The sequence below is a fragment of the Ascaphus truei genome, chromosome 8 (assembly GCF_040206685.1).
Source record: "Ascaphus truei isolate aAscTru1 chromosome 8, aAscTru1.hap1, whole genome shotgun sequence".
Lineage (NCBI taxonomy): Eukaryota > Metazoa > Chordata > Amphibia > Anura > Ascaphidae > Ascaphus > Ascaphus truei.
In genome coordinates, this window is record NC_134490.1 from 1,841,132 (window position 1) to 1,867,297 (window position 26,166).

The following is a 26,166-nucleotide window of genomic DNA, read 5'->3' on the forward strand; positions in this document are numbered from 1 at the left end:
GTATAATCTCCCTGAGAGTAACTAGGGGGCTATATAATCTCCCTGAGAGTAACTAGGGGGCTGTATAATCACCCTGAGAGTAACTAGGGGGGCCTGTATAACCTCCCTGAGAGTAACTAGGGGGGGCTGTATAATCTCCCTGAGAGTAACTAGGGGGGCTGTATAATCACCCTGAGAGTAACTAGGAGGGGCTGTATAATCTCCCTGAGAGTAACTAGGGGGGCTGTATAATCTCCCTGAGAGTAACTAGGAGGGGCTGTATAATCTCCCTGAGAGTAACTAGGAGGGGCTGTATAATCACCCTGAGAGTAAATAGGGGGCTGTATTATCACCCTGAGAGTAACTAGGGGGCTGTATAATCACCCTGAGAGTAACTAGGGGGGGCTGTATAATCTCCCTGAGAGTAACTAGGGGGCTATATAATCTCCCTGAGAGTAACTAGGGGGGCTGTATAATCACCCTGAGAGTAACTAGGGGGGCTGTATAATCACCCTGAGAGTAACTAGGGGGGCTGTATAATCACCCTGAGAGTAACTAGGGGGGCTGTATAATCTCCCTGAGAGTAACTAGGGGGGCTGTATAATCTCCCTGAGAGTAACTAGGGGGGCTGTATAATCTCCCTGAGTGTAACAAGGAGGGCTGTATAATCACCCTGAGAGTAACTAGGGGGGCTGTATAATCTCCCTGAGAGTAACTAGGGGGGCTTTATAATCTCCCTGAGAGTAACTAGGGGGGCTGTATAATCACCCTGAGAGTAACTAGGGGGGGCTGTATAATCTCCCTGAGAGTAACTAGGGGGCTGTATAATCCCCCTGAGAGTAACTAGGGGGCTGTGTAATCACCCTGAGAGTAACTAGGGGGGGGGGGCTGTATAATCACCCTGAGAGTAACTAGGAGGGCTGTATAATCACCCTGAGAGTAACTAGGGGGGCTGTATAATCACCCTGAGAGTTACTAGGGGGGGCTGTATAATCACCCTGAGAGTAACTAGGGGGTTGTATTATCACCCTGAGAGTAACTAGGGGGGCTGTATAATCACCCTGAGTGTAACTAGGGGGTCTGTGTAATCCCCCTGAGAGTAACTAGGGGGGCTGTATAATCACCCTGAGAGTAACTAGGGGGGCTGTATAATCTCCATGAGAGTAACTAGGGGGGCTGTATAATCACCCTGAGAGTAACTAGGGGGGCTGTATAATCTCCCTGAGAGTAACTAGGGGATCTGTATAATTTCCCTGAGAGTAACTAGGGGGGCTGTATAATCACCCTGAGAGTAACTAGGAGGGCTGTATAATCACCCTGAGAGTAAATAGGAGGGGCTGTATAATCACCCTGAGAGTAACTAGGAGGGCTGTATAATCACCCTGAGAGTAACTAGGGGGGCTGTATAATCACCCTGAGAGTAACTAGGGGGGGCTGTATAACCTCCCTGAGAGTAACTAGGGGGGGCTGTATAATCTCCCTGAGAGTAACTAGGAGGGGCTGTATAATCTCCCTGAGAGTAACTAGGAGGGGCTGTATAATCACCCTGAGAGTAACTAGGAGGGCTGTATAATCTCCCTGAGAGTAACTAGGGGGGCTGTATAATCTCCCTGAGAGTAACTAGGGGGCTTTATAATCTCCCTGAGAGTAACTAGGGGGGCTGTATAATCACCCTGAGAGTAACTAGGGGGGCTGTATAATCTCCCTGAGAGTAACTAGGGGGCTGTATAATCCCCCTGAGAGTAACTAAGGGGGCTGTATAATCTCCCTGAGAGTAACTAGGAGGGCTGTATAATCTCCCTGAGAGTAACTAGGAAGGGCTGTATAATCTCCCTGAGAGTAACTAGGGGGGCTGTATAATCTCCCTGAGAGTAACTAGGGGGGCTATATAATCACCCTGAGAGTAACTAGGGGGCTGTATAATCACCCTGAGAGTAACTAGTAGGGGCTGTATAATCCCCCTGAGAGTAACTATGGGGGCTGTATAATCCCCCTGAGAGTAACTAGGGGGGGGGGCTGTATAATCACCCTGAGAGTAACTAGGAGGGCTGTATAATCACCCTGAGAGTAACTAGGGGGGCTGTATAATCACCCTGAGAGTTACTAGGGGGGGGCTGTATAATCACCCTGAGAGTAACTAGGGGGTTGTATTATCACCCTGAGAGTAACTAGGGGGGCTGTATAATCACCCTGAGAGTAACTAGGAGGGCTGTATAATCACCCTGAGAGTAACTAGGGGGGCTGTATAATCACCCTGAGAGTAACTAGGGGGGCTGTATAATCTCCATGAGAGTAACTAGGGGGGCTGTATAATCACCCTGAGAGTAACTAGGGGGGCTGTATAATCTCCCTGAGAGTAACTAGGGGATCTGTATAATTTCCCTGAGAGTAACTAGGGGGGCTGTATAATCACCCTGAGAGTAACTAGGAGGGCTGTATAATCACCCTGAGAGTAACTAGGAGGGGCTGTATAATCACCCTGAGAGTAACTAGGAGGGCTGTATAATCTCCCTGAGAGTAACTAGGGGGGCTGTATAATCACCCTGAGAGTAACTAGGGGGGGCTGTATAACCTCCCTGAGAGTAACTAGGGGGGGCTGTATAATCTCCCTGAGAGTAACTAGGAGGGGCTGTATAATCTCCCTGAGAGTAACTAGGAGGGGCTGTATAATCACCCTGAGAGTAACTAGGACGGCTGTATAATCTCCCTGAGAGTAACTAGGGGGGCTGTATAATCTCCCTGAGAGTAACTAGGGGGCTTTATAATCTCCCTGAGAGTAACTAGGGGGGCTGTATAATCACCCTGAGAGTAACTAGGGGGGCTGTATAATCTCCCTGAGAGTAACTAGGGGGCTGTATAATCCCCCTGAGAGTAACTAAGGGGGCTGTATAATCTCCCTGAGAGTAACTAGGAGGGCTGTATAATCTCCCTGAGAGTAACTAGGAAGGGCTGTATAATCTCCCTGAGAGTAACTAGGGGGGCTGTATAATCTCCCTGAGAGTAACTAGGGGGGCTATATAATCACCCTGAGAGTAACTAGGGGGCTGTATAATCACCCTGAGAGTAACTAGTAGGGGCTGTATAATCCCCCTGAGAGTAACTATGGGGGCTGTATAATCCCCCTGAGAGTAACTAGGGGGGGGGGGCTGTATAATCACCCTGAGAGTAACTAGGAGGGCTGTATAATCACCCTGAGAGTAACTAGGGGGGCTGTATAATCACCCTGAGAGTTACTAGGGGGGGCTGTATAATCACCCTGAGAGTAACTAGGGGGTTGTATTATCACCCTGAGAGTAACTAGGGGGGCTGTATAATCACCCTGAGAGTAACTAGGAGGGCTGTATAATCACCCTGAGAGTAACTAGGGGGGCTGTATAATCACCCTGAGTGTAACTAGGGGGTCTGTGTAATCCCCCTGAGAGTAACTAGGGGGGCTGTATAATCACCCTGAGAGTAACTAGGGGGGCTGTATAATCTCCATGAGAGTAACTAGGGGGGCTGTATAATCACCCTGAGAGTAACTAGGGGGGCTGTATAATCTCCCTGAGAGTAACTAGGGGATCTGTATTATTTCCCTGAGAGTAACTAGGGGGGCTGTATAATCACCCTGAGAGTAACTAGGAGGGCTGTATAATCACCCTGAGAGTAACTAGGAGGGGCTGTATAATCACCCTGAGAGTAACTAGGAGGGCTGTATAATCTCCCTGAGAGTAACTAGGGGGGCTGTATAATCACCCTGAGAGTAACTAGGGGGGGCTGTATAACCTCCCTGAGAGTAACTAGGGGGGGCTGTATAATCTCCCTGAGAGTAACTAGGAGGGGCTGTATAATCTCCCTGAGAGTAACTAGGAGGGGCTGTATAATCACCCTGAGAGTAACTAGGAGGGCTGTATAATCTCCCTGAGAGTAACTAGGGGGGCTGTATAATCTCCCTGAGAGTAACTAGGGGGCTTTATAATCTCCCTGAGAGTAACTAGGGGGGCTGTATAATCACCCTGAGAGTAACTAGGGGGGCTGTATAATCTCCCTGAGAGTAACTAGGGGGCTGTATAATCCCCCTGAGAGTAACTAAGGGGGCTGTATAATCTCCCTGAGAGTAACTAGGAGGGCTGTATAATCTCCCTGAGAGTAACTAGGAAGGGCTGTATAATCTCCCTGAGAGTAACTAGGGGGGCTGTATAATCTCCCTGAGAGTAACTAGGGGGGCTATATAATCACCCTGAGAGTAACTAGGGGGCTGTATAATCACCCTGAGAGTAACTAGTAGGGGCTGTATAATCCCCCTGAGAGTAACTATGGGGGCTGTATAATCCCCCTGAGAGTAACTATGGGGGCTGTATAATCTCCCTGAGAGTAACTAGGGGGGCTGTATAATCACCCTGAGAGTAACTAGGGGGCTGTATAATCACCCTGAGAGTAACTAGGGGGGGCTGTATAATCACCCTGAGAGTAACTAGGAGGGGCTGTATAATCACCCTGAGAGTAACTAGGAGGGGCTGTATAATCACCCTGAGAGTAACTAGGAGGGGCTGTATAATCACCCTGAGTGTAACTAGGAGGGGCTGTATAATCACCCTGAGAGTAACTAGGGGGGCTGTATAATCTCCCTGAGAGTAACTAGGGGGCTGTATAATCTCCCTGAGAGTAACTAGGGGATCTGTATAATCTCCCTGAGAGTAACTAGGGGGGGCTGTATAATCTCCCTGAGAGTAACTAGGAGGGGCTGTATAATCACCCTGAGAGTAACTAGGAGGGCTGTATAATCTCCCTGAGAGTAACTAGGGGGGCTGTATAATCACCCTGAGAGTAACTAGGGGGGGCTGTATAACCTCCCTGAGAGTAACTAGGGGGGGCTGTATAATCTCCCTGAGAGTAACTAGGAGGGGCTGTATAATCTCCCTGAGAGTAACTAGGAGGGGCTGTATAATCACCCTGAGAGTAACTAGGAGGGCTGTATAATCTCCCTGAGAGTAATTATACAGCCCTCCTAGGCTGTATAATCACCCTGAGAGTAACTAGGAGGGGCTGTATAATCACCCTGAGAGTAACTAGGGGTGCTGTATAATCTCCCTGAGAGTAACTAGGGGATCTGTATAATCTCCCTGAGAGTAACTAGGGGGGCTGTATAATCTCCCTGAGAGTAACTAGGGGGGCTGTATAATCACCCTGAGTGTAACTAGGGGGCTGTATAATCACCCTGAGAGTAACTAGGGGGGGCTGTATAATCACCCTGAGAGTAACTAGGAGGGGCTGTATAATCACCCTGAGAGTAACTAGGAGGGGCTGTATAATCACCCTGAGAGTAACTAGGAGGGGCTGTATAATCACCCTGAGTGTAACTAGGAGGGACTGTATAATCACCCTGAGAGTAACTAGGGGGGCTGTATAATCTCCCTGAGAGTAACTAGGGGGCTGTATAATCTCCCTGAGAGTAACTAGGGGGGCTGTATAATCTCCCTGAGAGTAACTAGGGGGCTGTATAATCTCCCTGAGAGTAACTAGGGGGCTGTATAATCTCCCTGAGAGTAACTAGGAAAGGCTGTATAATCTCCCTGAGAGTAACTAGGGGGACTGTATAATCTCCCTGAGAGTAACTAGGGGGGCTGTATAATCACCCAGAGAGTAACTAGGGGGGCTGTATAATCTCCCTGAGAGTAACTAGGGGGGCTGTATAATCACCCTGAGAGTAACTAGGAGGGGCTGTATAATCACCCTGAGAGTAACTAGGAGGGGCTGTATAATCACCCTGAGAGTAACTAGGAGGGCTGTATAATCTCCCTGAGAGTAACTAGGGGGGCTGTATAATCACCCTGAGAGTAACTAGGGGGGCTGTATAATCTCCCTGAGAGTAACTAGGGGATCTGTATAATTTCCCTGAGAGTAACTAGGGGGGCTGTATAATCACCCTGAGAGTAACTAGGAGGGCTGTATAATCCCCCTGAGAGTAACTAGGGGGGCTGTATAATCACCCTGAGAGTAACTAGGGGATCTGTATAATCTCCCTGAGAGTAACTAGGGGGGCTGTATAATCTCCCTGAGAGTAACTAGGGGGGGCTTTATAATCTCCCTGAGAGAGTAACTAGGTGGGCTGTATAATCCCACTGAGAGTAACTAGGAGGGCTGTATAATCCCCCTGAGAGTAACTAAGGGGGCTGTATAATCACCTGAGAGTAACTAGGGGGGCTGTATAATCACCCTGAGAGTAACTAGGGGGCTGTATAATCTCCCTGAGAGTAACTAGGGGGGCTGTATAATCACCCTGAGTGTAACTAGGGGGGGCTGTATAATCTCCCTGAGAGTAACTAGGGGGGCAGTATAATCACCCTGGGGTGTAATGTACAGAGGGGGGGGGGCGCTGTAATGTACAGAAGGGGGGGTGTAATGTACAGAGTGGGGAGGCGGTGTAATGCACAGAGGGGGGGGCGGTGTAATGCACAGAGGGGGGGGCGGTGTAATGCACAGAGGGGGGGGAGCTGTAATGTACAGAGGGGGGGCGGTGTAATGCACAGAGGGGGGGGGCGGTGTAATGCACAGAGGGTGGGGGCGGTGTAATGTAGAGAGGGGGGGCGGTGTAATGCACAGGGGGGGCGGTGTAATGTACAGAGGGAGGGGGCGGTGTAATGTACAGAGGGAGGGGGCAGTGTAATGTACAGAGGGAGGGGGCAGTGTAATGTACAGAGGGAGGGGGCAGTGTAATGTACAGAGAGGGGGAGCAGTGTAATGTACAGAGAGGGGGAGCAGTGTAATGTACAGGGGGGAAGGGGGCAGTGTAATGTACAGAGAGGGGGGACGGTGTAATGTACAGAGAGGGGGGGGCGGTGTAATGTAGAGGGGGGGGCGGTGTAATGTACAGAAGGGGTTAGGGCGGTGTAATGTACAGAGGGGGGGCGGTGTAATGTACAGAGGGGGTTGGGGCGGTGTAATGTACAGAGGGGGTTGGGGCGGTGTAATGTACAGAGGGGGTTGGGGCGGTGTAATATACAGAGGGGGGGGGGGCGGTGCAATGTACAGAGAGGGTGGGGGTGGTGTAATGTACAGAGGGGGGGCGGTGTAATGTACAGAGGGGGGCGGTGTAATGTACAGAGGGGGGCGGTGTAATGTACAGAGGGGGAAGAGGGCAGTGTAATGTACAGAGGGGGGGTGTGTAATGTACAGAGGGGGGGCGGTGTAATGTACAGAGGGGGGGGGGCGGTGTAATGTACAGAGGGGGGATGTAATGTACAGAGGGGGGTGTAATGTACAGAGGGGGGGTGTAATGTTCAGAGGGGGGGTGTAATGTAGAGAGGGGATTCGGGCGGTGTAATGTACAGAGGGGGGGTGTAATGTACAGAGGGGGGTGTAATGTACAGGGGGGGTGTAATGTACAGAGGGGGGCAGTGTAATGTACAGAGGGGATTAGGGTGGTGTAATGTACAGAGGGGAGGTGTAATGTACAGGGGGGGTGTAATGTAGAGGGGGGATTGGGGCGGTGTAATGTACAGAGGGGGTAAAGGGTAAGACTGGCTTTCTCCGTTTCCAGGCACCGTTGGAGCGAGTGGAGAGATTCGCCTTCTATGAACGAGCCAAAAAGTCATTTGCCGTGGTGGCCACTGGGTATGTTCTGGGGGCAGCAGAGGTCCATGGGGTATGTTCTGGGGGCAGCAGAGGTCCATGGGGTATGTTCTGGGGGCAGCCGAGGTCCATGGGGTATGTTCTGGGGGCAGCAGAGGTCCATGGGGTATGTTCTGGGGGCAGCCGAGGTCCATGGGGTATGTTCTGGGGGCAGCCGAGGTCCATGGGGTATGTTCTGGGGGCAGCCGAGGTCCATGGGGTATGTTCTGGGGGCAGCAGAAGTCCATGGGGTATGTTCTGAGGGCAGCAGAGGTCCATGGGGTATGTTCTGAGAGCAGCAGAGGTCCATGGGGTATGTTCTGGGGGCAGCAGAGGTCCATGGGGTATGTTCTAGGGGCAGCAGAGGTCCATGGGGTATGTTCTGGGGGCAGCAGAGGTCCATGGGTGATGCTACAATTTATTTACATACTCTCACTCTTTATCTTCTTATTTCAGAGATAACGCGCTCCAGACTTAATAAAAACTACAAAGAGTTTTATTGAAGCCAACGTTGCGATGCTATAGCACCTTCATCAGGACTGGCGTTATATATTGCACCATCACGTCACTGTGCTATAACTGCGCCTTCATCAGGACTGGCGTTATATATTGCACCATCACGTCACTGTGCTATAATCGCGCCTTCATCAGGACTGGCGTTATATATTGCACAATCACGTCACTGTGCTGTAACCGCGCCTTCATCAGCACTGGCGTTATATATGTATGCATGTCTATTTAGCGCCATTAATGTACACAGCGGTAATACACGTGACAATCATATAAATAACACATAATATAAATAACACATAATGGGAATAAGTGCTTTAGATATAAAAGTAACATTTAGGAAGAGGAGTCCCTTCTCCGAAGAGCGTACAATCTAATTGGTAGGTAGGAAGAACGTTCAGAGACAGTAGGAGGGAGTTCTGGTAACCGCGTCTGCAGGGGGCCAAGCTTTATGTATGAGGTGTTAATTATCAGACATAGAACTACTCATATGCTTATTTAAGCAAGTGTGTCTTAAGGTGGGTCTTAAAGGTGGATAGAGAGGGTGCTAGTCGGGTACTGAGGGGAAGGGCATTCCAGAGGTGCGGGGCAGTCAGTGAGAAAGGTTTAAGGCGGGAGAGGGCTTTAGATACAAAGGGGGTAGAAAGAAGACATCTTTGAGCAGAACGCAAGAGTCTGGATGGTGCATAGCGAGAAATTAGGGCTGAGATGTACTGTAAGGAGGGGCAGAAGAGTGTAAAGCTTTAAAAGTGAGGAGAAGAATGGAGTGTGAGATGCGGGATTTGATCGGAAGCCAGGAGAGGGATTTCCGCAGGGGAGACGCGGAGACAGATTTAGTAAAGAGTAGAGTGATTCTGGCAGCAGCGTTTAGGATAGATTGTAGGGGAGACAGGTGAGAGGCAGGAAGGCCGGACAGCAGGAGGTTACAGTAATCAAGAGGGGAGAGAATGAGGGCCTGAGTCAGAGTTTTAGCAGTCGAGTAACAGAGGAAAGGGCGTATCTTTGTTATATTGCGGAGGAAAACAGTTTTTAGCTACCTTTCGAATGTGAGAGAAGAGTCGAGTGTGACCCCTAGGCAGCGTGCTTGTCCTGCTGGGTGTATGATAGTACTTCCAGCAACGAAACATTGGCTTCAATAAAAACTATTTTTACTTTTTAATAAGTTTGGAGTTCGTTATCTTCAAGGGTTTCCGATTTTATGTGAGCAGCCCCCGGCCCCCAGTCCCCGGCACCCAGCCCCCGGCATCCAGCCCCCAGCCCCCGGCCCCTTTACATAACGGAGCCATGGAGTACTTCCTGTGAGTAAGGTGTGCAAGGCTTACACCAATGTTTCTTCCTTATTTCTAGAGAAACCGCTCTGTACGGGAACCTGATCTTAAAGAAAGGTGTTATAGGTCCTGACGACCTCGTGCAACTCACTGTAATAAAGAAGAAAGTTGTTACAGGTCCGAACGACCTCATGTAACTCACTGTAATAAAGAAAGGATTTCTCATGCCTGGTTGTTTCATTTAGTTGGTCCAAAGCACACGCACACGTACACACACTGTCATACAGTACATCACACACGCTCATACATCACACAAACACATACACACCATGTCATACATCCCACACGCTCATACATCACATACACATACCCATCGTACATCTCTCACACACACACACTGTCATATATCACATACAAACTGTCATACATCTCACACACACACTCATACATCACACGCACACACTGTCATACATCACACACGCTCATACATCACACAAACACATACACACCATGTCATACATCCCACACGCTCATACATCACACACACATACACGCAGACACTGTCATATATCACATACAAACTGTCATACATCTCTCACACACACTGTCATACATCACACACGCTCATACATCACACAAACACATACACACCATGTCATACATCCCACACGCTCATACATCCCACATCACACACACACACACACACACACTGTTATATATCACATAAAAACTGTCATACATCACACGCACAAACACTGTCATACATAACATACACTCATACATCACACACACACTCATAAATCACACACACATACAGTCATACATCTCACACACACAGTCATACATCTCACACACACACACACACACATACACACATCTCACACACAGTCATACATCTCACACAGTCATACATCTCACACACACAGTCATACATATCACACACACACACCGTCATACATCACACACACCGTCATACATATCACACACACCGTCATACATATCACACACACCGTCATACATCTCGTACGCACACCCACACACGGATACACACACACAGTCATACATCTCACCGGCTTCGTTTTGATGCTAGGAAAGTCTGCCCTGCAGAGACTAAGTGAGTCGCGAGGACGAAGTTCTGAGAATTGAACGTAGCGGTCGCGGGTGGGATTGCAAGCCGAAAAGAGGACCAGGAGAACCGAGTTTATTTCCCGGTCAGGGAAAGCTCATACAACGGTGCCCTGCACCTAGAAAAGCCTAGATTTCCCCCCAGACCCCCAGTAAGTGTGCTTTTAACTATGTATTGTGTAATTCTTCTTCTTGTGCACGGGTTTACCTAAATACATTACAATTTGTTTTTACTTTCTTGTTTTGCCTGATGTATGATCCCGGTAATATATACATGGTGTTAAAAGGTCCTGGTCTCCCGTGACACACACAAACATACACACTCATACCATCACACACACACACTGTCATACCAACACACACACACACCTCACACGCACAGTCATGCATCACACACGCACCGTCAGACATCGCACACGCAGTCAGACATCACACACGCAGTCATACATCACACACGCACACAGTCATACATCACACACGCACACAGTCATACATCACACACATACACACACAGTCATACATCACACACATACACACACAGTCGTACATCACACACATACACACACAGTCGTACATCACACACACACACACACAGTCGTACATCACACACACACTGTCGTACATCACACACTGTCATACATCACACACTGTCATACATCACACACTGTCATACATCACACACTGTCATACATCACACACTGTCATACATCACACACTGTCATACATCACACACTGTCATACATCACACACTGTCATACATCACACACTGTCATACATCACACTCTGTCATACATCACACTCTGTCATACATCACACTCTGTCATACATCACACTCTGTCATACATCACACTCTGTCATACATCACACGCTGTCATACATCACACACGCACACACAGTCATACATCTCACACACACACACACGCACAACACACACACTCACATACCTATTCAACACACGACTCTCACAAACACATGTTATCACATGTACATGTGGCCTGTATATTAGTATGTTACATGATGTGCGAGCGGCGGTTCTGTGACGCTGGGCCTTTGCATGCTATCACATGTACACATGACCTGTATGTTACATGATGTGCGGGCGGCTGTTCTGTTACGCTGGAAAGGGTTAAAACCCTGTGAGCTGTGCTCCTGCCAGCTGTTATATAACATGCAGCAAGACAGGCAGCCAATCGCATTCCGATGAGGTAACCGGGTCACAGCGAGATTGGCTGGGAGTGCTGTCCATCATAGGAACTGTTTCCATAGCAACCAGATCTTACTAAGAGGTATTAGCATAGAAGGGGGGGGGGGGGAGAGCTTCCCAAATAGAACTTTAACTGCTTCAGTGCTGGAGTGGCTTGCAATGCATTGCTCTGCAGATACACACTGCTCTGCAAGGGGTGCACAGGCACACTGCTCTGCAAGGGGCGTACAGGCACACTGCTCTGCAAGGGGCGTACAGGCACACTGCTCTGCAAGGGGCGTACAGGCACACTGCTCTGCAAGGGGCATACAGGCACACTGCTCTGCAAGGGGCGCACAGGCACACTGCTCTGCAAGGGGCGTACAGGCACACTGCTCTGCAAGGGGCGTACAGGCACACTGCTCTGCAAGGGGCACACAGGCACACTGCTCTGCAAGGGGCACACAGGCACACTGCTCTGCAAGGGACGCACAGGCACACTGCTCTGCAAGGGGCGCACAGGCACACTGCTATGTAAGGGGCGCACAGGCACACTGCTCTGCAAGGGGCGTACAGGCACACTGCTCTGCAAGGGACGCACAGGCACACTGCTCTGCAAGGGGCGTACAGGCACACTGCTCTGCAAGGGGCGTACAGGCACACTGCTCTGCAAGGGGTGCACAGGCACACTGCTCTGCAAGGGGCACTCAGGCACACTGCTCTGCAAGGGGCGCACAGGCACACTGCTCTGCAAGGGGCGTACAGGCACACTGCTCTGCAAGGGGCGCTCAGGCACACTGCTCTGCAAGGGGCGCTCAGGCACACTGCTCTGCAAGGGGCGCTCAGGCACACTGCTCTGCAAGGGGCGTACAGGCACACTGCTCTGCAAGGGGCGTACAGGCACACTGCTCTGCAAGGGGCGTACAGGCACACTGCTCTGCAAGGGGCGTACAGGCACACTGCTCTGCAAGGGGCGTACAGGCACACTGCTCTGCAAGGGGCGTACAGGCACACTGCTCTGCAAGGGGCGCTCAGGCACACTGCTCTGCAAGGGGCGCTCAGGCACACTGCTCTGCAAGGGGCGCTCAGGCACACTGCTCTGCAAGGGGCGCACAGGCACACTGCTCTGCAAGGGGCGCACAGGCACACCGCTCTGCAAGGGGCGCACAGGCACACTGCTCTGCAAGGGGCATACAGGCACACTGCTCTGCAAGGGGCGCACAGGCACACTGCTCTGCAAGGGGCGCTCAGGCACACTGCTCTGCAAGGGGCGCTCAGGCACACTGCTCTGCAAGGGGTGCTCAGGCACACTGCTCTGCAAGGGGCGTACAGGCACACTTATTTATTTATAAAATATTTTACCAGGAAGTAATACATTGAGAGTTACCTCTCGTTTTCAAGTATATCCTGGGCACAGAGTAAAACAAATAATACATGGTTACAAATACAGTTACATAAATTAACAAGGTATACATTATATACAAGACATTGCATGCACAGTTAAAGAAAATATATATTATAGGCGTATGTAACAGTTACAGACCAGGTTAAAGTGTGAGACAGCCTTAGATTTGAAAGAACTTAAACTGGTGGTGGATGTGAGAGTCTCTGGTAGGTTGTTCCAGTTTTGGGGTGCACGGTAAGAGAAGGAGGAACGTCCGGATACTTTGTTGAGCCTTGGGACCATGAACAGTCTTTTGGAGTCTGATCTCAGGTGATAAGTGCTGCAAGTGGTAGGGGTGAGGAGCTTGTTCAGGTAGCTGGGTAGCTTGCCCAGAAAGTATTTGAAGGCAAGACAGGAAAGGTGAACTTTGCGCCTAGACTCTAGTGTTGACCAATCTAGTTCTTTGAGCATTTCGCAGTGATGTGTGTTGTAGTTGCATTGGAGAACAAAACGACAAATTGAATTGTAGAGAGTGTCAAGTTTGCTAAGGTGGGTTTGAGGTGCCGAGCCATATACTATGTCTCCATAGTCAATAATTGGCATTAGCATCTGCTGTGCGATACGCTTTCTGACCAGGAGACTTAGGGAGGATTTGTTCCTGTAAAGTACCCCTAGTTTGGCATAGGTCTTGGTTGTCAGGGTATCAATGTGCGTCCCGAATGTTAAGTGGGAGTCAAACCATAAGCCCAGGTATTTAAAACTAGTGACAGGTGTTAGGGTGGTGTTAGCGTTGGTTCTAATCAGGAGCTCAGTCACTGGAAGCTTTACAAAATTTAGTCTTGGTCCCAAATACCATTGTTACAGTCTTGTCAGTGTTTAAAAACAGTTTGTTTTGGGAAATCCAGTTTACGAGTCTCAAAAAGTCTCAAAAAGTATGTGTTGAAGGTCAGAGAGGCTATGGCTGTGTGCATATAGGATTGTGTCATCTGCATACATGTGTATTGAGGCTTCCTTACAAGCTGTGGGAAGATCATTAATGAACACTGAGAAGTGTAGGGGCCCCAGAACAGAGCCTTGCGGGACACCACAGGTGATATCCAGGGGGTTGGAGTTAGAGCCAGAGATGGACACATGTTGGGATCTTCCTGATAGGTAGGACTGAAACAAGTTTAAAGCATGCTTCCCTATTCCAGAGCTCTGGAGTTTGTTAAGCAGGATAGCATGATCAACTGTGTCAAAAGCCTTTGCAAAATCTAGGAATACTGCACCAGTGAGTTGTCCCCGTTCCATTCCACACTGGATTTCATTGCAAACTTTTAGCAGGGTAGTTACGGTGGAGTGTTTGGGACGAAAGCCAGATTGGAATAGGCTAGGGAAATTTGTCTTGGTATAGAAATCGCTTAATTGGGAGTGGACACATTTTTCCATGACTTTGGATAGAATTGGGAGAAGTGAGATTGGCCTGTAGTTTGAGACAGTGTTTTTTCCCCGACTTTTGAAGATTGGGCCAACTCTGGCAGTTTTCCAGGTCTTAGGGATATGGCCTGCAGACAGGATAGAGTTGACTATGGACGCAATTGGTTTGGCAATGGCTGGGGCACCAAGTCGTAGGAACCTAGATTGCAGTAAGTCGGGTCCACATTGGCTGCTTAGTTTTAGTTTGAGGAGCGCTTGTATAATCTCCTCTTCAGATACTGGGCCAAATTGAAAATTATGGGCAGTGTTGGGAGGGGGTGGGACTATAGGGGTACTCCCAGGATGAGATTCATGTTTGTGGTTTGGGCTGCGTTTCGCTAATAAGTTAGTGGCACACCTCAAAAAGTAATCATTGAATGCATTTGCAATGTCAGTGGGGTTTGTCAGAGTAATATCCCCTTTAGTGATATTACTTGGTTGTTGATGGTTAGGAGGCTGGAATATATTGTTGATAACCTTCCAGAAGTTAGCTGGGTTTGTTGTATTTTGGTGGAGATTGTCAGAGTAATATTGTGCTTTTGCGTGCCTTGTTTGCCTTGTGCACATGATCCGCATGCATCTGTAGTGATTGAGATCCTTGGTAGTGCCAGTTACTTTGTAGTTTTTCCACAAGTCATCCCTGAACTGGTAGAGTGCTATAAGGTCAGGTGTAACCCATGGAAGGTGGGCCCCCCGTACCCTTATTTTGCGTAGTGGAGCATGGGTATCGCAGAGTTTTAAGAACTCGGATTGGAAATAGTCGAGCGCAGAATCAGGGTCGGGAATTAAATCGATTCTGTGCCATGGGCAGTTGGTAAGGTCATCCAGAAACTGTTGTGGGTTAAAGTTTTGGAATGTTCTAGTGAGGAGAACTTTAGGGCTTGAATGGGGCGGTTTAATTTTCCTTACACAGTACACTATTGCATGGTCACTGAAAATATCAGGAAGGATACCAGAGGATTGGATTCTGTTGGGGTTTGAGGAGAGAATCCAGTCTAGCAAGGAATGGTTATGCGATTTCAGGTTTATCCGTGTGGGTTGGGAAATGAGTTGCGATAGGTTAAGTGACTTGAGTTGTATCTGGATTTTGTGGTTTTTAGGGTCAAGCCAATTGAAGTTGAAATCTCCAAGAACTAGCAGCTCACTCTTCTCATTCAGAGAGGAAATGGAGCCAAGAAATTGGGTGATATCAGTAAGGGATTGTAGAGGGGCTTTAGGGGGGCGGTAGATGCCAGCGAGCAAGATGGGCTTAGAAAAGGGGAGGCAGATTTTGCCAACTAGAATTTCAAAAGAGGATGGGCTTGGTGGACAATTTAACAGTGTAAATTGTAATGTGTCTGCAATATAAAATAACACCCCTCCTCCTCTCTTTGACCTATCTCTCCTAAAAATGGAGTATCCCTGAATGGCGATATTTGCATCAGGGGTTTTCGGGGATAGCCATGTTTCTGTAAGAACGATGGCTTTGGGTTTATGCATAAGGCACCATGCCCTTAGTTCGTCCAGTTTGGGCAACAGGCTCCGGATATTTATTCCTTTTTGGAATTTAAAGGTGGAATTCTTGGGGGCATGGGACAGAGCTGAAATGGGAGGACCTGGGTTAGGTTCAATATCACCTGCTAAAGAGAGTAATAGTATGAGTAGAAATTTGGGTAGTTGTTTGCAAGTTGTAGATTTGTGGTGTTTGCCATTAGAGTGAGCAGTGGTTGGTGTGCTGGTTTTTAGAGTTCTCCACCAACATTCAGTAGATAGTGCAAGGCTTTTGAGTAGTCCAGGGTGTATGGAGATGTTGGATGTGGGCCAGGATGGAGGAGTTTGTAGTGGGTAGAGGGAGTAACATCTCCATGAGGCCAGGAGAAAGAAAAAAGTTAAAATACATAGCAGGTTCATGATGCCAGAGGTAGGCAGTGCTGCAAGGAGCTGTTGTGAGCAGAGTGAGTGTGTGCAGACTAAGCAGCAGGTGTGTGCCTGTTCCTTGTCAGATGTTTAGCTGTATTGCAATGTTAAGAGTCAGTTCAGGGTTTCAGTGTATTGTACAGTCAGTTTTGGGAGAGACTGCAGTGAGTAAGTTGTAAAGGGGTGGGGGGTTGAAATAGGCAGGTTAGCAAGCTTGGGATCATAGTGTGATCTGAATAGCTTACCGTTTGTTGTCTTGAGTAAAAGAGTGTGCAGTAGATCCTGTACCCAGTCACCTCTAGTCAAACTATTGTCTAACTGTACTTATCACTTAAAAAGCTCACTTTCAATGCCTCACTGTCTAATGCCAATTGCAGGAGAGGTGTTTGATTTATACAGCTAAAACAGTCACATGACCCTCCCCCTCCCCAATCAATCAGCTTGTTCCAGTTGGTCAATTAACAGCACAGAGCTGAGGGAAAAAAAAAAAAAAAACACCTTTTGATATTCAAACATACCAAAATATTCACTGCTTAAGGCCACTGAGTAAATCTTTTAAACAGGACTCTGCAAGGGGCGTATAGGCACACTGCTCTGCAAGGGGCGTACAGGCACACTGCTCTGCAAGGGGCGTACAGGCACACTGCTCTGCAAGGGGCGTACAGGCACACTGCTCTGCAAGGGGCGTATAGGCACACTGCTCTGCAAGGGGCGTACAGGCACACTGCTCTGCAAGGGGCGTACAGGCACACTGCTCTGCAAGGGGCGTACAGGCACAATGCTCTGCAGATGGCACACAGGCCCGCTGCTCTGCACACTGTAGGAGACACGCTGCTCTGCAGACGGGATACAGACACGCTGCTCTGCACACTGTAGGAGACGTGCTGCTCTGCACACTCTAGGAGACGTGCTGCTCTGCAGACAGGATACAGGCCTGCTGCTCTGCACACTGTAGGAGACACACACACAGACATACACACACACAGACAAACATACACAGACACACACACACAGACACACACACTCACAGACACACATACACACAGACACACACACACACCACACACACAGGTATATACAGCAAATTGGGGGAAATAAGGTGTGTTTATTTTATTGGAGATATTTCTCTGCTGAGGAGGAGGGCGCAGCGGGCTCCTAAATTCTCTCTCTTGCACACGGGGCAGATATGGGGCTCCCATCTTGCCCAGTTATGGGTGGTACAGGTGGTCTCTGTCCTCCTCGGGCTCGTTGGGCGCCTGCTGATACTTGAGTCTCAGTGGAGCTCTCCGGATTTCCCGCGGTGTCTCCGGGGGTGGGTGGTACAGGTGGTCCCTGTCCTCCTCCGCTTCTGCATGGTAGGGGGGTAGAGTTACTGAGTAACAAGGCTAATGTACATTGTATCAGCCTGAAACAATAGGCTAGGAGGGGCCAACCCCCGTCCCCACGGGCCACCAACAGGTCTGGTTTTCAGGATATCCCTGCTTCAGCACAGGTGGCTCAATCAGTGGCTCAGTCAACGACAGACGGATATCCTGAAAACCTGACCTGTTGGTGGCCCTTGAGGACTGGGGTTGGCCACCCCTGCAATAGGCTGTGACATAGACCAATCAGAAAGCTCCCTTCAGCAAAATTTATAGAGCCTCATACACGGCGCTTTTTGAAATCGGGCACTCTGATTGGTTCAGACTGTTTCCATGACTACATAATACCATTTCTTTCCATTCCCATCCAAACAGCTGTTAGAACGCTGCATACCCCCGTCCTCCACAGCGCCTGTATGTGAAACACACCCTTATTCCCCTCTCTGCGTCTCTGTAACCCCTTTGCTGCCACAGGTGTAGTCACCTGGTCTGGTCACCCGCAAACCCTTTAATCTGGCTTCCACGGCGTCCCAGTGATCGGACAGCGTGTGCGTGTGCGTGTGCGTGTGCGCGGCGTATTGCACATACATCCTGCCCCTCCTCACCTTGGAATATTTTCATCCCTGGATCAATATCATGGCTTGTCTCCTCTTTCGGGAGAGGTTCAATCGCCAGCAAACCCAGCTCACTGCAAACAGAGACACGGCCATATTTAAACTCCACCGCAGTAAACACCCTCTCCTCGCCTTCAAAATGAAGCATTTCAACAGCCTGGGCTCACGAGACCACTTCTCCCCACGTCCAGAAAGGTCCTTACCCACCATCAAGGCCATTCACTTACTCCCTCGCCTGCTGTCTCTAAGTATCCCAACATCCCACTTAGATTGTAAGCTCTTGGGGGCAGGGATTCCCTGTACCATGCAAACATTGCTGGCGCTATATACATGTATACAGTTTATTCAAAAGGCACAACACCTCTCAAACAGGCACTGCTCCCAAAATGATGCACATGGTGTTAATGTGACTGTGCATCACTTAGCATCAATGTATCACACGGAGTATTATTGTTATTATTATTATTATTGTTATTATTATTATTGTTATTATTATTGTTGTTGTTATTGTTGTTGTTGTTATTATTATTGTTATTATTATTGTTATTATTATTGTTATTATTATTATTATTGTTGTTGTTGTTGTTATTGTTGTTATTGTTATTATTATTGTTGTTGTTATTATTATTGTTGTTGTTGTTGTTGTTGTTATTGTTGTTGTTATTGTTATTATTATTGTTGTTGTTATTGTTGTTATTGTTATTATTGTTGTTGTTGTTGCCATTATTATTGTTATTATTGTTATTATTATTATATGTGTCCGGCGGGTTCCGCTGGTGTTAGCAATTTGTCAGGGAATCTGCTGAGCGATTTGTGGAGGAAAATACTACAATAGGGTGTCAAAGTTTGTGGCACTAGATATGGGGTGGCCAACTCCAGTCCTCGACGGTCACCAACAGGCCAGGTTTTCAGGATAGCCCTGCTTCAGCACAGGTGGTGCAGCCATGATGACTGAGCCACCTGTGCTGAAGCAGGGATATGGTAAAAACCTGGCCTGTTGGTGACCCTCGAGGACTGGAGTTGCCCACCCCTGGGTTAACCCCTGCAGCCCACCACCTGCCTCCTGTCTGACACGCTGTTAGCTTACGTAAAGATCATTACTGATCTATAATGCGGTACAGGACGCGGCCCTCCCTGCCCCCCCCCCATTCCTCACGTACATATCGCGCTTCATGGATCTCTGCCTTTCTTCCTCGTCTGTCAGCGCCTGAAAAGAAGAGCAGAAACCTGCCTGAAATGGGGCGAGGCCGGAGGAGGCACAGCGTGGGGGAGGCCTGATACTCTGTACCCATTTATAGGGTGACCCAAAGGCATCTACAAAAGCACAGGACACGCTGGGTGTAACTGCCCATACTGGGAACTCCCCGTTATCTATCTGACCTGTTTGCATCTACTTTCAATTAGGAGTCAGTGCTGTGAGCTGGAGAGGAGTTACTGCATGTATACCATGTGCTGTGTATACCACGTGCTGTGTATACCATGTGCTGTGTATAACCTCATGGGCTGAAGAAGAGGCTCTGTCAGTGGGGGGCGGGGGGAGAGTGGCTCAGTCAGTGGGGAGGAGGGGTGTGGAGAGAGTATGTCAGTGGGGGGAAGGAGTGGCTCAGTCAGTGGGGGGAAGACAGGCTCGGTCAGTGGGGAGGAGGAGAGACTGGTCAGTGGGAGGGGGAGAGGCTCGGTAAGTGGGGGGAAGGAGTGGGGGGGGGGGGGGGAGGAGAGGCCCGGTCAATGGGGGGGAGGCTCGGTCAGTGGGGAGGAGGAGAGACTCGGTCAGTGTGGGGAGGAGGAGAGAGTCGGTCAGTGGGGGGGAAGACAGTCGTTCAGTGGGCAGGGAGGAGAGAGTCGATCAGTGAGGGGGAAGGAGAGAGTCAGACAGTGGGGGGGAGACAGTTGGTCAGTGGGGGGAGGAGGAGAGAGTCGGTCAGTGGGGGGGAGGAGGAGGCAGTCGGTCAGTGAGGGGGGAGGAGGAAACAGTTGGTCAGTGGGGGGAAGAGGATGCAGTCGGTCAGTGGGGGGGGGAGGAGACAGTTGGTCTGTGGGGGGGAAGAGGATGCAGTCGGTCAGTGGGGGGGGGAGGAGACAGTTGGTCTGTGGGCAGGGGAGGAGGAAACAGTCGGTCAGCGGGGGGAGGAAGAGGCAGTCGGTCAGTGGGGTGGAGGAAGAGGCAGTCGGTCAGTGGGGGGGAGGAGGAGGCAGTCGGTCAGTGGGGGGAGGAGGTAGTCGGTCAGTGGGGGGGAGGAGGCAGTCGGTCAGTATGGGGAGGAGGAGGCAGTCGTTCAGTGGGGGGAAGAGGAGGTAGTCAGTCAGTGGGGGGGAGGAGGAGGAGGCAGTCGTTCAGTGGGGGGAAGAGGAGGTAGTCAGTCAGTGGGGGGGAGGAGGAGGAGGTTCATGAGTAAAAACCCTGAAAACAATGACACTGACTTTGAAACAAGGATCAAAGTTTGAGTTCTGTTATCAGGTCCTTGTGACCTCGGGCCCATCACATTATCTTCCCTAAGGCACCAAAGATTGTGTGTGTGTTTAAGTATGTATGTATGTATGTGTGTGTGTGTGTGTGTGTGTGTGTGTGTGTGTATGTCTTTATTTATATAGCGCCATTAATGTACATAGCGCGTCACAGCAGTAATACACGTGACAATCATATAAATAACAAAAATAACACATAATGGGAAGAAGTGCTTCAGACATAAAAGTAACATTAGGAAAAGGAGTCCGTGTTCCGAAGAGCTTACAATCTAATTGGTAAGTGGGAAGAACATACAGAGACAGTAGGAGGGAGTTCTGGTAAGTGCGTCAGCAAGGGGCCAAACTTAATGTATGAGGTGTATAGTATCAGCCTTGGAGCTACTCATATGCTTCGTTAAGCAGGTGGATTTTAAGATGGGTCTTAAAGGTGGATAGAGAGGGTGCTAGTCGGGTACTGAGGGGAAGGGCATTCCATAGGTGCGGGGCAGTCGGTGAGAAAGGTTTAAGGCGGGAGAGGGCTTTGGATACAAAGGGGTTAGAGAGAAGACATCCTTGAGCAGAACACAAGAGTCGGGATGGTGCACAGCGAGAAATTAGGGCTGAGATGTAAGGAGGGGCAGAAGAGTGTAAAGCTTTAAAAGTGAGGAGAAGAATGGAGTGTGAGATGTGGGATTTGATAGGAAGCCAGGGGAGGGATTTCAGCAGGGGAGATGCGGAGACAGATTTAGGAAATAGTAGACCGATTCTGGCAGCAGTGTTTAGGATAGATTGTTGATGAGACAGGCGAGAGGCAGGAAGGCCGGACAGCAGGAGGTTACAGTAATCGAGGCGGGAGAGAATGAGGGCCTGAGTCAGAGTTTTAGCAAACAAGCAACAGAGGAAAGGGCGAATCTTTGTGATATTGCGGAGGAAAAAGCGACAGGTTTTAGCTACAGTACCTTTTGAATGTGAGAAGAGAATGTGAGAGAGGAGCCGAGTGTGACCCCTAAGCAGCGTGCTTGGGTACTGGGTGAATGATCGTAGTTCCAACAGTAATGTGGAAGGAGGTAGTAGGGCCAGGTTTGGGAGGAAATATGAGGAGCTCTGTTTTTGCCATGTTAAGTCTAAGTCGGCGGAGGGCCATTCAGGATGATATCACAGAGGGACATTCAGAAACTTTGGTCTGTATAGCAGGTGTGAGGTCAGGGATAGAAAAGTAAATTTGTGTAGTGAGCATAGAGGTGATATTTAAACCCAAGAGATGTTATTAGGTCACCTAGAGAGAGTGTGTACAGAGAAAAGAGAAGAGGTCCCAGGACAGAGCCCTGGGGTACCCCCACAGAGAGATCAATAGAGGAGGTATTAGCAGAAGAGACACTGAAAGAGGTAGGATGAGATCCAGGATAGAGCTTTGTTCCGAATACCAAGAGTATGGAGAATGTGAAGGAGAAGAGGGTGGTCCACGGTGTCAAATTCTGCAGAGAGGTCGAGTAATATGCAGATCAGAGTGTTGTAACCTTTGTCTTTGGCAGCATGGTGTCATTAGTTATTTTAGTGAGGGCTGTTTCAGTGGAGTGAGCAGTGCGGAAGCCAGATTGTAGAGGGTCTTGGAGAGAATATGTGTTGAGAAAGTGGAGCAAGCGAGAGAATACAAGACGTTCAAAGAGTTTAGAGGCAAAAGGCAGGAGGGAGACAGGCCGATAGTTGGAAAGACAGGTAGGGTCAAGCTTGCTGTTTTTGAGTAATGGTATCACTGGTGCATGTTTGAAGCAGGAGGGAGGAGTTAAACATGTGTGTGAGTGTAGGGATTAGATTGTAAGATCTTCTGGCCAGGGACTCATTGTGCCTGCTAAATTCTATGTACAGTGCTGCGTACACTGTCAGTGCTATACAAGTGTCTTGCGGGTCTCTGAGTGTTATTATGAGTTATATTTAGCTGTGGTTGGGCACACATGCTCGTTCTTTTTGGTGCAGTTTGTAAATGAGCTTTTCAGTCTCTAACAATATTGCATAAATATATATGTTATAAATCAGATGCCGGGACGTGTAAACTCTGAGAAACTCATCCTGTAAAGAACTCTCCTGATAGTCCCGAAACATGTATCACAAGCTGCCACAAAACCATGTGACACAGTCTGATCTCCCACGTGAATGGGAGTCACATTGTGTCACGTCTCTGGCTCTGCTGCTGCTGGCTGATCAGGGCTGAGTGTGGCTTCAGTTCATGGTTCATCCCTTGTCTGGTAGGGAGCTCTCTCTGTGCTGGGAGACCAGCCTTACCTCCCTGGGAACGTCTCCTTACCTTGGTCTTGCTGGGCACCATGGTGAGAATGAGCAGAGCAACAACACAGGATAACGTCAGCGGGTTCCTGAAATGTATCGTTAGCCAGGACTGAATAACACCAGGAAACAGCAGCGGGTTACTATATAACCAGGCATAACTAGCTCCCACGTATAACCAGGTATAACTAGCTCCCACATATAACCAGGTATAACTAGCTCCCACATATAACCAGGTATAACTAGCTCCCACATATAACCAGGTATAACTAGCTCCCACATATAACCATTTATAACTAGCTCCCACGTATAACCAGGTATAACTAGCTCCCACATATAACCAGGTATAACTAGCTCCCACATATAACCAGGTATAACTAGCTCCCACATATAACCAGGTATAACTAGCTCCCACATATAACCATGTATAACTAGCTCCCACATATAACCAGGTATAACTAGCTCCCACATATAACCAGGTATAACTAGCTCCCACATATAACCAGGTAAACTAGCTCCCACATATAACCATTTAAAACTAGCTCCCACGTATAACCAGGTATAACTAGCTCCCACGTATAACCAGGTATAACTAGCTCCCACGTATAACCATGTATAGCTAGCTCCCACATATAACCAGGTATAACTAGCTCCCACGTATAACCAGGTATAACTAGCTCCCACATATAACCAGGTATAACTAGCTCCCACATATAACCATTTATAACTAGCTCCCACATATAACCATGTATAACTAGCTCCCACATATAACCATTTATAACTAGCTCCCACATATAACCATGTATAACTAGCTCCCACGTATAACCATGTATAACTAGCTCCCACATATAACCATGTATAACTAGCTCCCACGTATAACCAGGTATAACTAGCTCCCACATATAACCATGTATAACTAGCTCCCACATATAACCATGTATAGCTAGCTCCCACATATAACTATGTATAACTAGCTCCCACATATAACCATGTATAACTAGCTCCCACATATAACCATGTATAACTAGCTCCCACATATAACCATGTATAACTAGCTCCCACATATAACCATGTATAACTAGCTCCCACATATAACCATGAATAACTTGCTCCCACATATAACCATGTATAACTAGCTCCCACATATAACCATGAATAACTAGCTCCCACATATAACCATGTATAACTAGCTCCCACATATAACCATGTATAACTAGCTCCCACATATAACCATGTATAACTAGCTCCCACATATAACCAGGTATAACTTGCTCCCACATATAACCATGTATAACTAGCTCCCACATATAACCATGTATAACTAGCTCCCACATATAACCAGGTATAACTTGCTCCCACATATAACCATGTATAACTAGCTCCCACATATAACCATGTATAACTAGCTCCCACATATAACCATTTATAACTAGCTCCCACATATAACCATGTATAACTAGCTCCCACATATAACCATGTATAACTAGCTCCCACATATAACCATTTATAACTAGCTCCCACATAACCATGTATGACTAGCTCACACATATAACCATTTATAACTTGCTCCCACATATAACCATTTATAACTAGCTCCCACATATGACCATGTATAACTAGATCCCACATATAACCATTTATAACTAGCCCCCACATATAACCATTTATAACTAGCTCCCACATATAACCATTTATAACTAGCTCCCACGTGACCATGTATAACTAACTCCCACATATAACCATTTATAACTAACTCCCACATATAACTATTTATAACTAGCTCCCACATATAACCATTTATATATTGCTCCCACATGACCATGTATAACTAGCTCCCACATATAACCGTTTATAACTAGCTCCCACATATAACCATTTATAACTAGCTCCCACATATGACCTTGTATAACTAGCTTTCACATATAACCATTTATAACTAGCTCCCACATATAACCATTTATAACTAGTTCCCACATATAACTAGCTACAGTCACCAACTCTTCCACGGCACATATAACCATTTATAACTAGCTCCCTCATATAACCATGTATAACTAGCTCCCACATATAACCAGGTATAACTAGCTCCCACAAATAACCATGTATAACTAGCTCCCACATATAACCATGTATAACTAGCTCCCACATATAACCATGTATAACTAGCTCCCACATATAACTAGCTACAGTCACTAACTCTTCCACAGCGCATATAACCATGTATAACTAGCTCCCTCATATAACCATGTATAACTAGCTCCCACATATAACCATGTATAACTAGCTCCCACATATAACTTGTTACAGTTACCAAATCCTGACACGTGTAACTAGTTACACTTACCAGATCCTAACACGTGTCCTTAGTTATATTTACCAGCTCCTAACAGGGGTAAATAGTTACCAGCTCCTAACACGTGTAACTAGTTTGCAGTTACCTTACTAGATGCTAACAGGTATAATTAGTTACAGTTACCAGCTCCTGTATAACAAATGTAACTAAGTATACTTACAGCAACTAACATTCAACTAGTTGCAATTACTACCTGCTGAATAAGACATGCAACAGTAATCCAGGTTACTACCCCTAACACGCAGCGAAAACCAGTTACCAGTTCCAAACTCGTGTAACTAGTCGCATTAGTAATAATTCCCATCTGAGTATTGAAGGTACCAGCTCTGGTCCATCAGAGGGAAGTTTGACCTATATACCCCAGGAAGGTCCCTCTGGTATTGTAGTAAAGACCTTGTTTAATAGAAGGAGGCTGGTTAGTTACCCCATCATGACGGTGCTGCAGGTGCAGGGGAGCTGTCCGTGGTCTCTGCTCCCAGCTCTCCCACACCAGGTTATAAACCAGAAGCAAAGTACAAAACTGAGCTCGTACATGGGGACTTTGCACGGAACGGGTGACAAGTCAGATTTAACCCCTTCAACGCCGAGGGGGCAGCAATGCCTTCCAGAACAATCCAATCCCGTCATACTGTGCTGCGTCCTATTACGTGATATCGTGATACATGTCACGGCAGTGTGAGCTCACGGAAAAATAACTGATTACCTTAACCCCGGGGGGCTCAA

At 48.1% G+C, this 26,166-nt stretch overlaps 2 protein-coding genes across 5 annotated transcripts in view; one reads left to right on the forward strand and one right to left on the reverse strand.

Annotated features, from left to right (window-relative positions):
- Window positions 1-9,574, forward strand: part of FUOM (fucose mutarotase) — a 32,020-nt gene extending 22,446 nt beyond the window's left edge. For all 3 annotated transcript variants that reach the window (XM_075610287.1, XM_075610286.1, XM_075610285.1), the window contains 2 exons: window positions 7,499-7,572; window positions 9,427-9,574. In XM_075610287.1, coding sequence (XP_075466402.1) covers window positions 7,499-7,572; window positions 9,427-9,544 — 192 coding nt within the window. In that variant the 3' untranslated portion in view covers window positions 9,545-9,574. The remainder of the gene's footprint in view (window positions 1-7,498; window positions 7,573-9,426) is intronic.
- A 7,901-nt stretch (window positions 9,575-17,475) lies between these two features.
- On the reverse strand, window positions 17,476-25,992 carry PRAP1 (proline rich acidic protein 1). 2 transcript variants are annotated; one of them, XM_075610291.1, is made up of 5 exons: window positions 25,868-25,992; window positions 23,119-23,179; window positions 19,526-19,572; window positions 18,357-18,439; window positions 17,476-17,738 (listed from the first exon to the last, which is right to left on the reverse strand). In XM_075610291.1, exons 1-5 carry the CDS (start codon window positions 25,975-25,977, stop codon window positions 17,599-17,601), a joined length of 441 nt encoding a protein of 146 aa, XP_075466406.1. In that variant the 5' UTR covers window positions 25,978-25,992; the 3' UTR covers window positions 17,476-17,598. The 2 variants fall into 2 exon arrangements, with proteins under 2 accessions (XP_075466406.1, XP_075466405.1); XM_075610290.1 differs by having other exon boundaries at window positions 23,113-23,179.
- Between the last annotated feature and the right edge of the window lie 174 nt (window positions 25,993-26,166).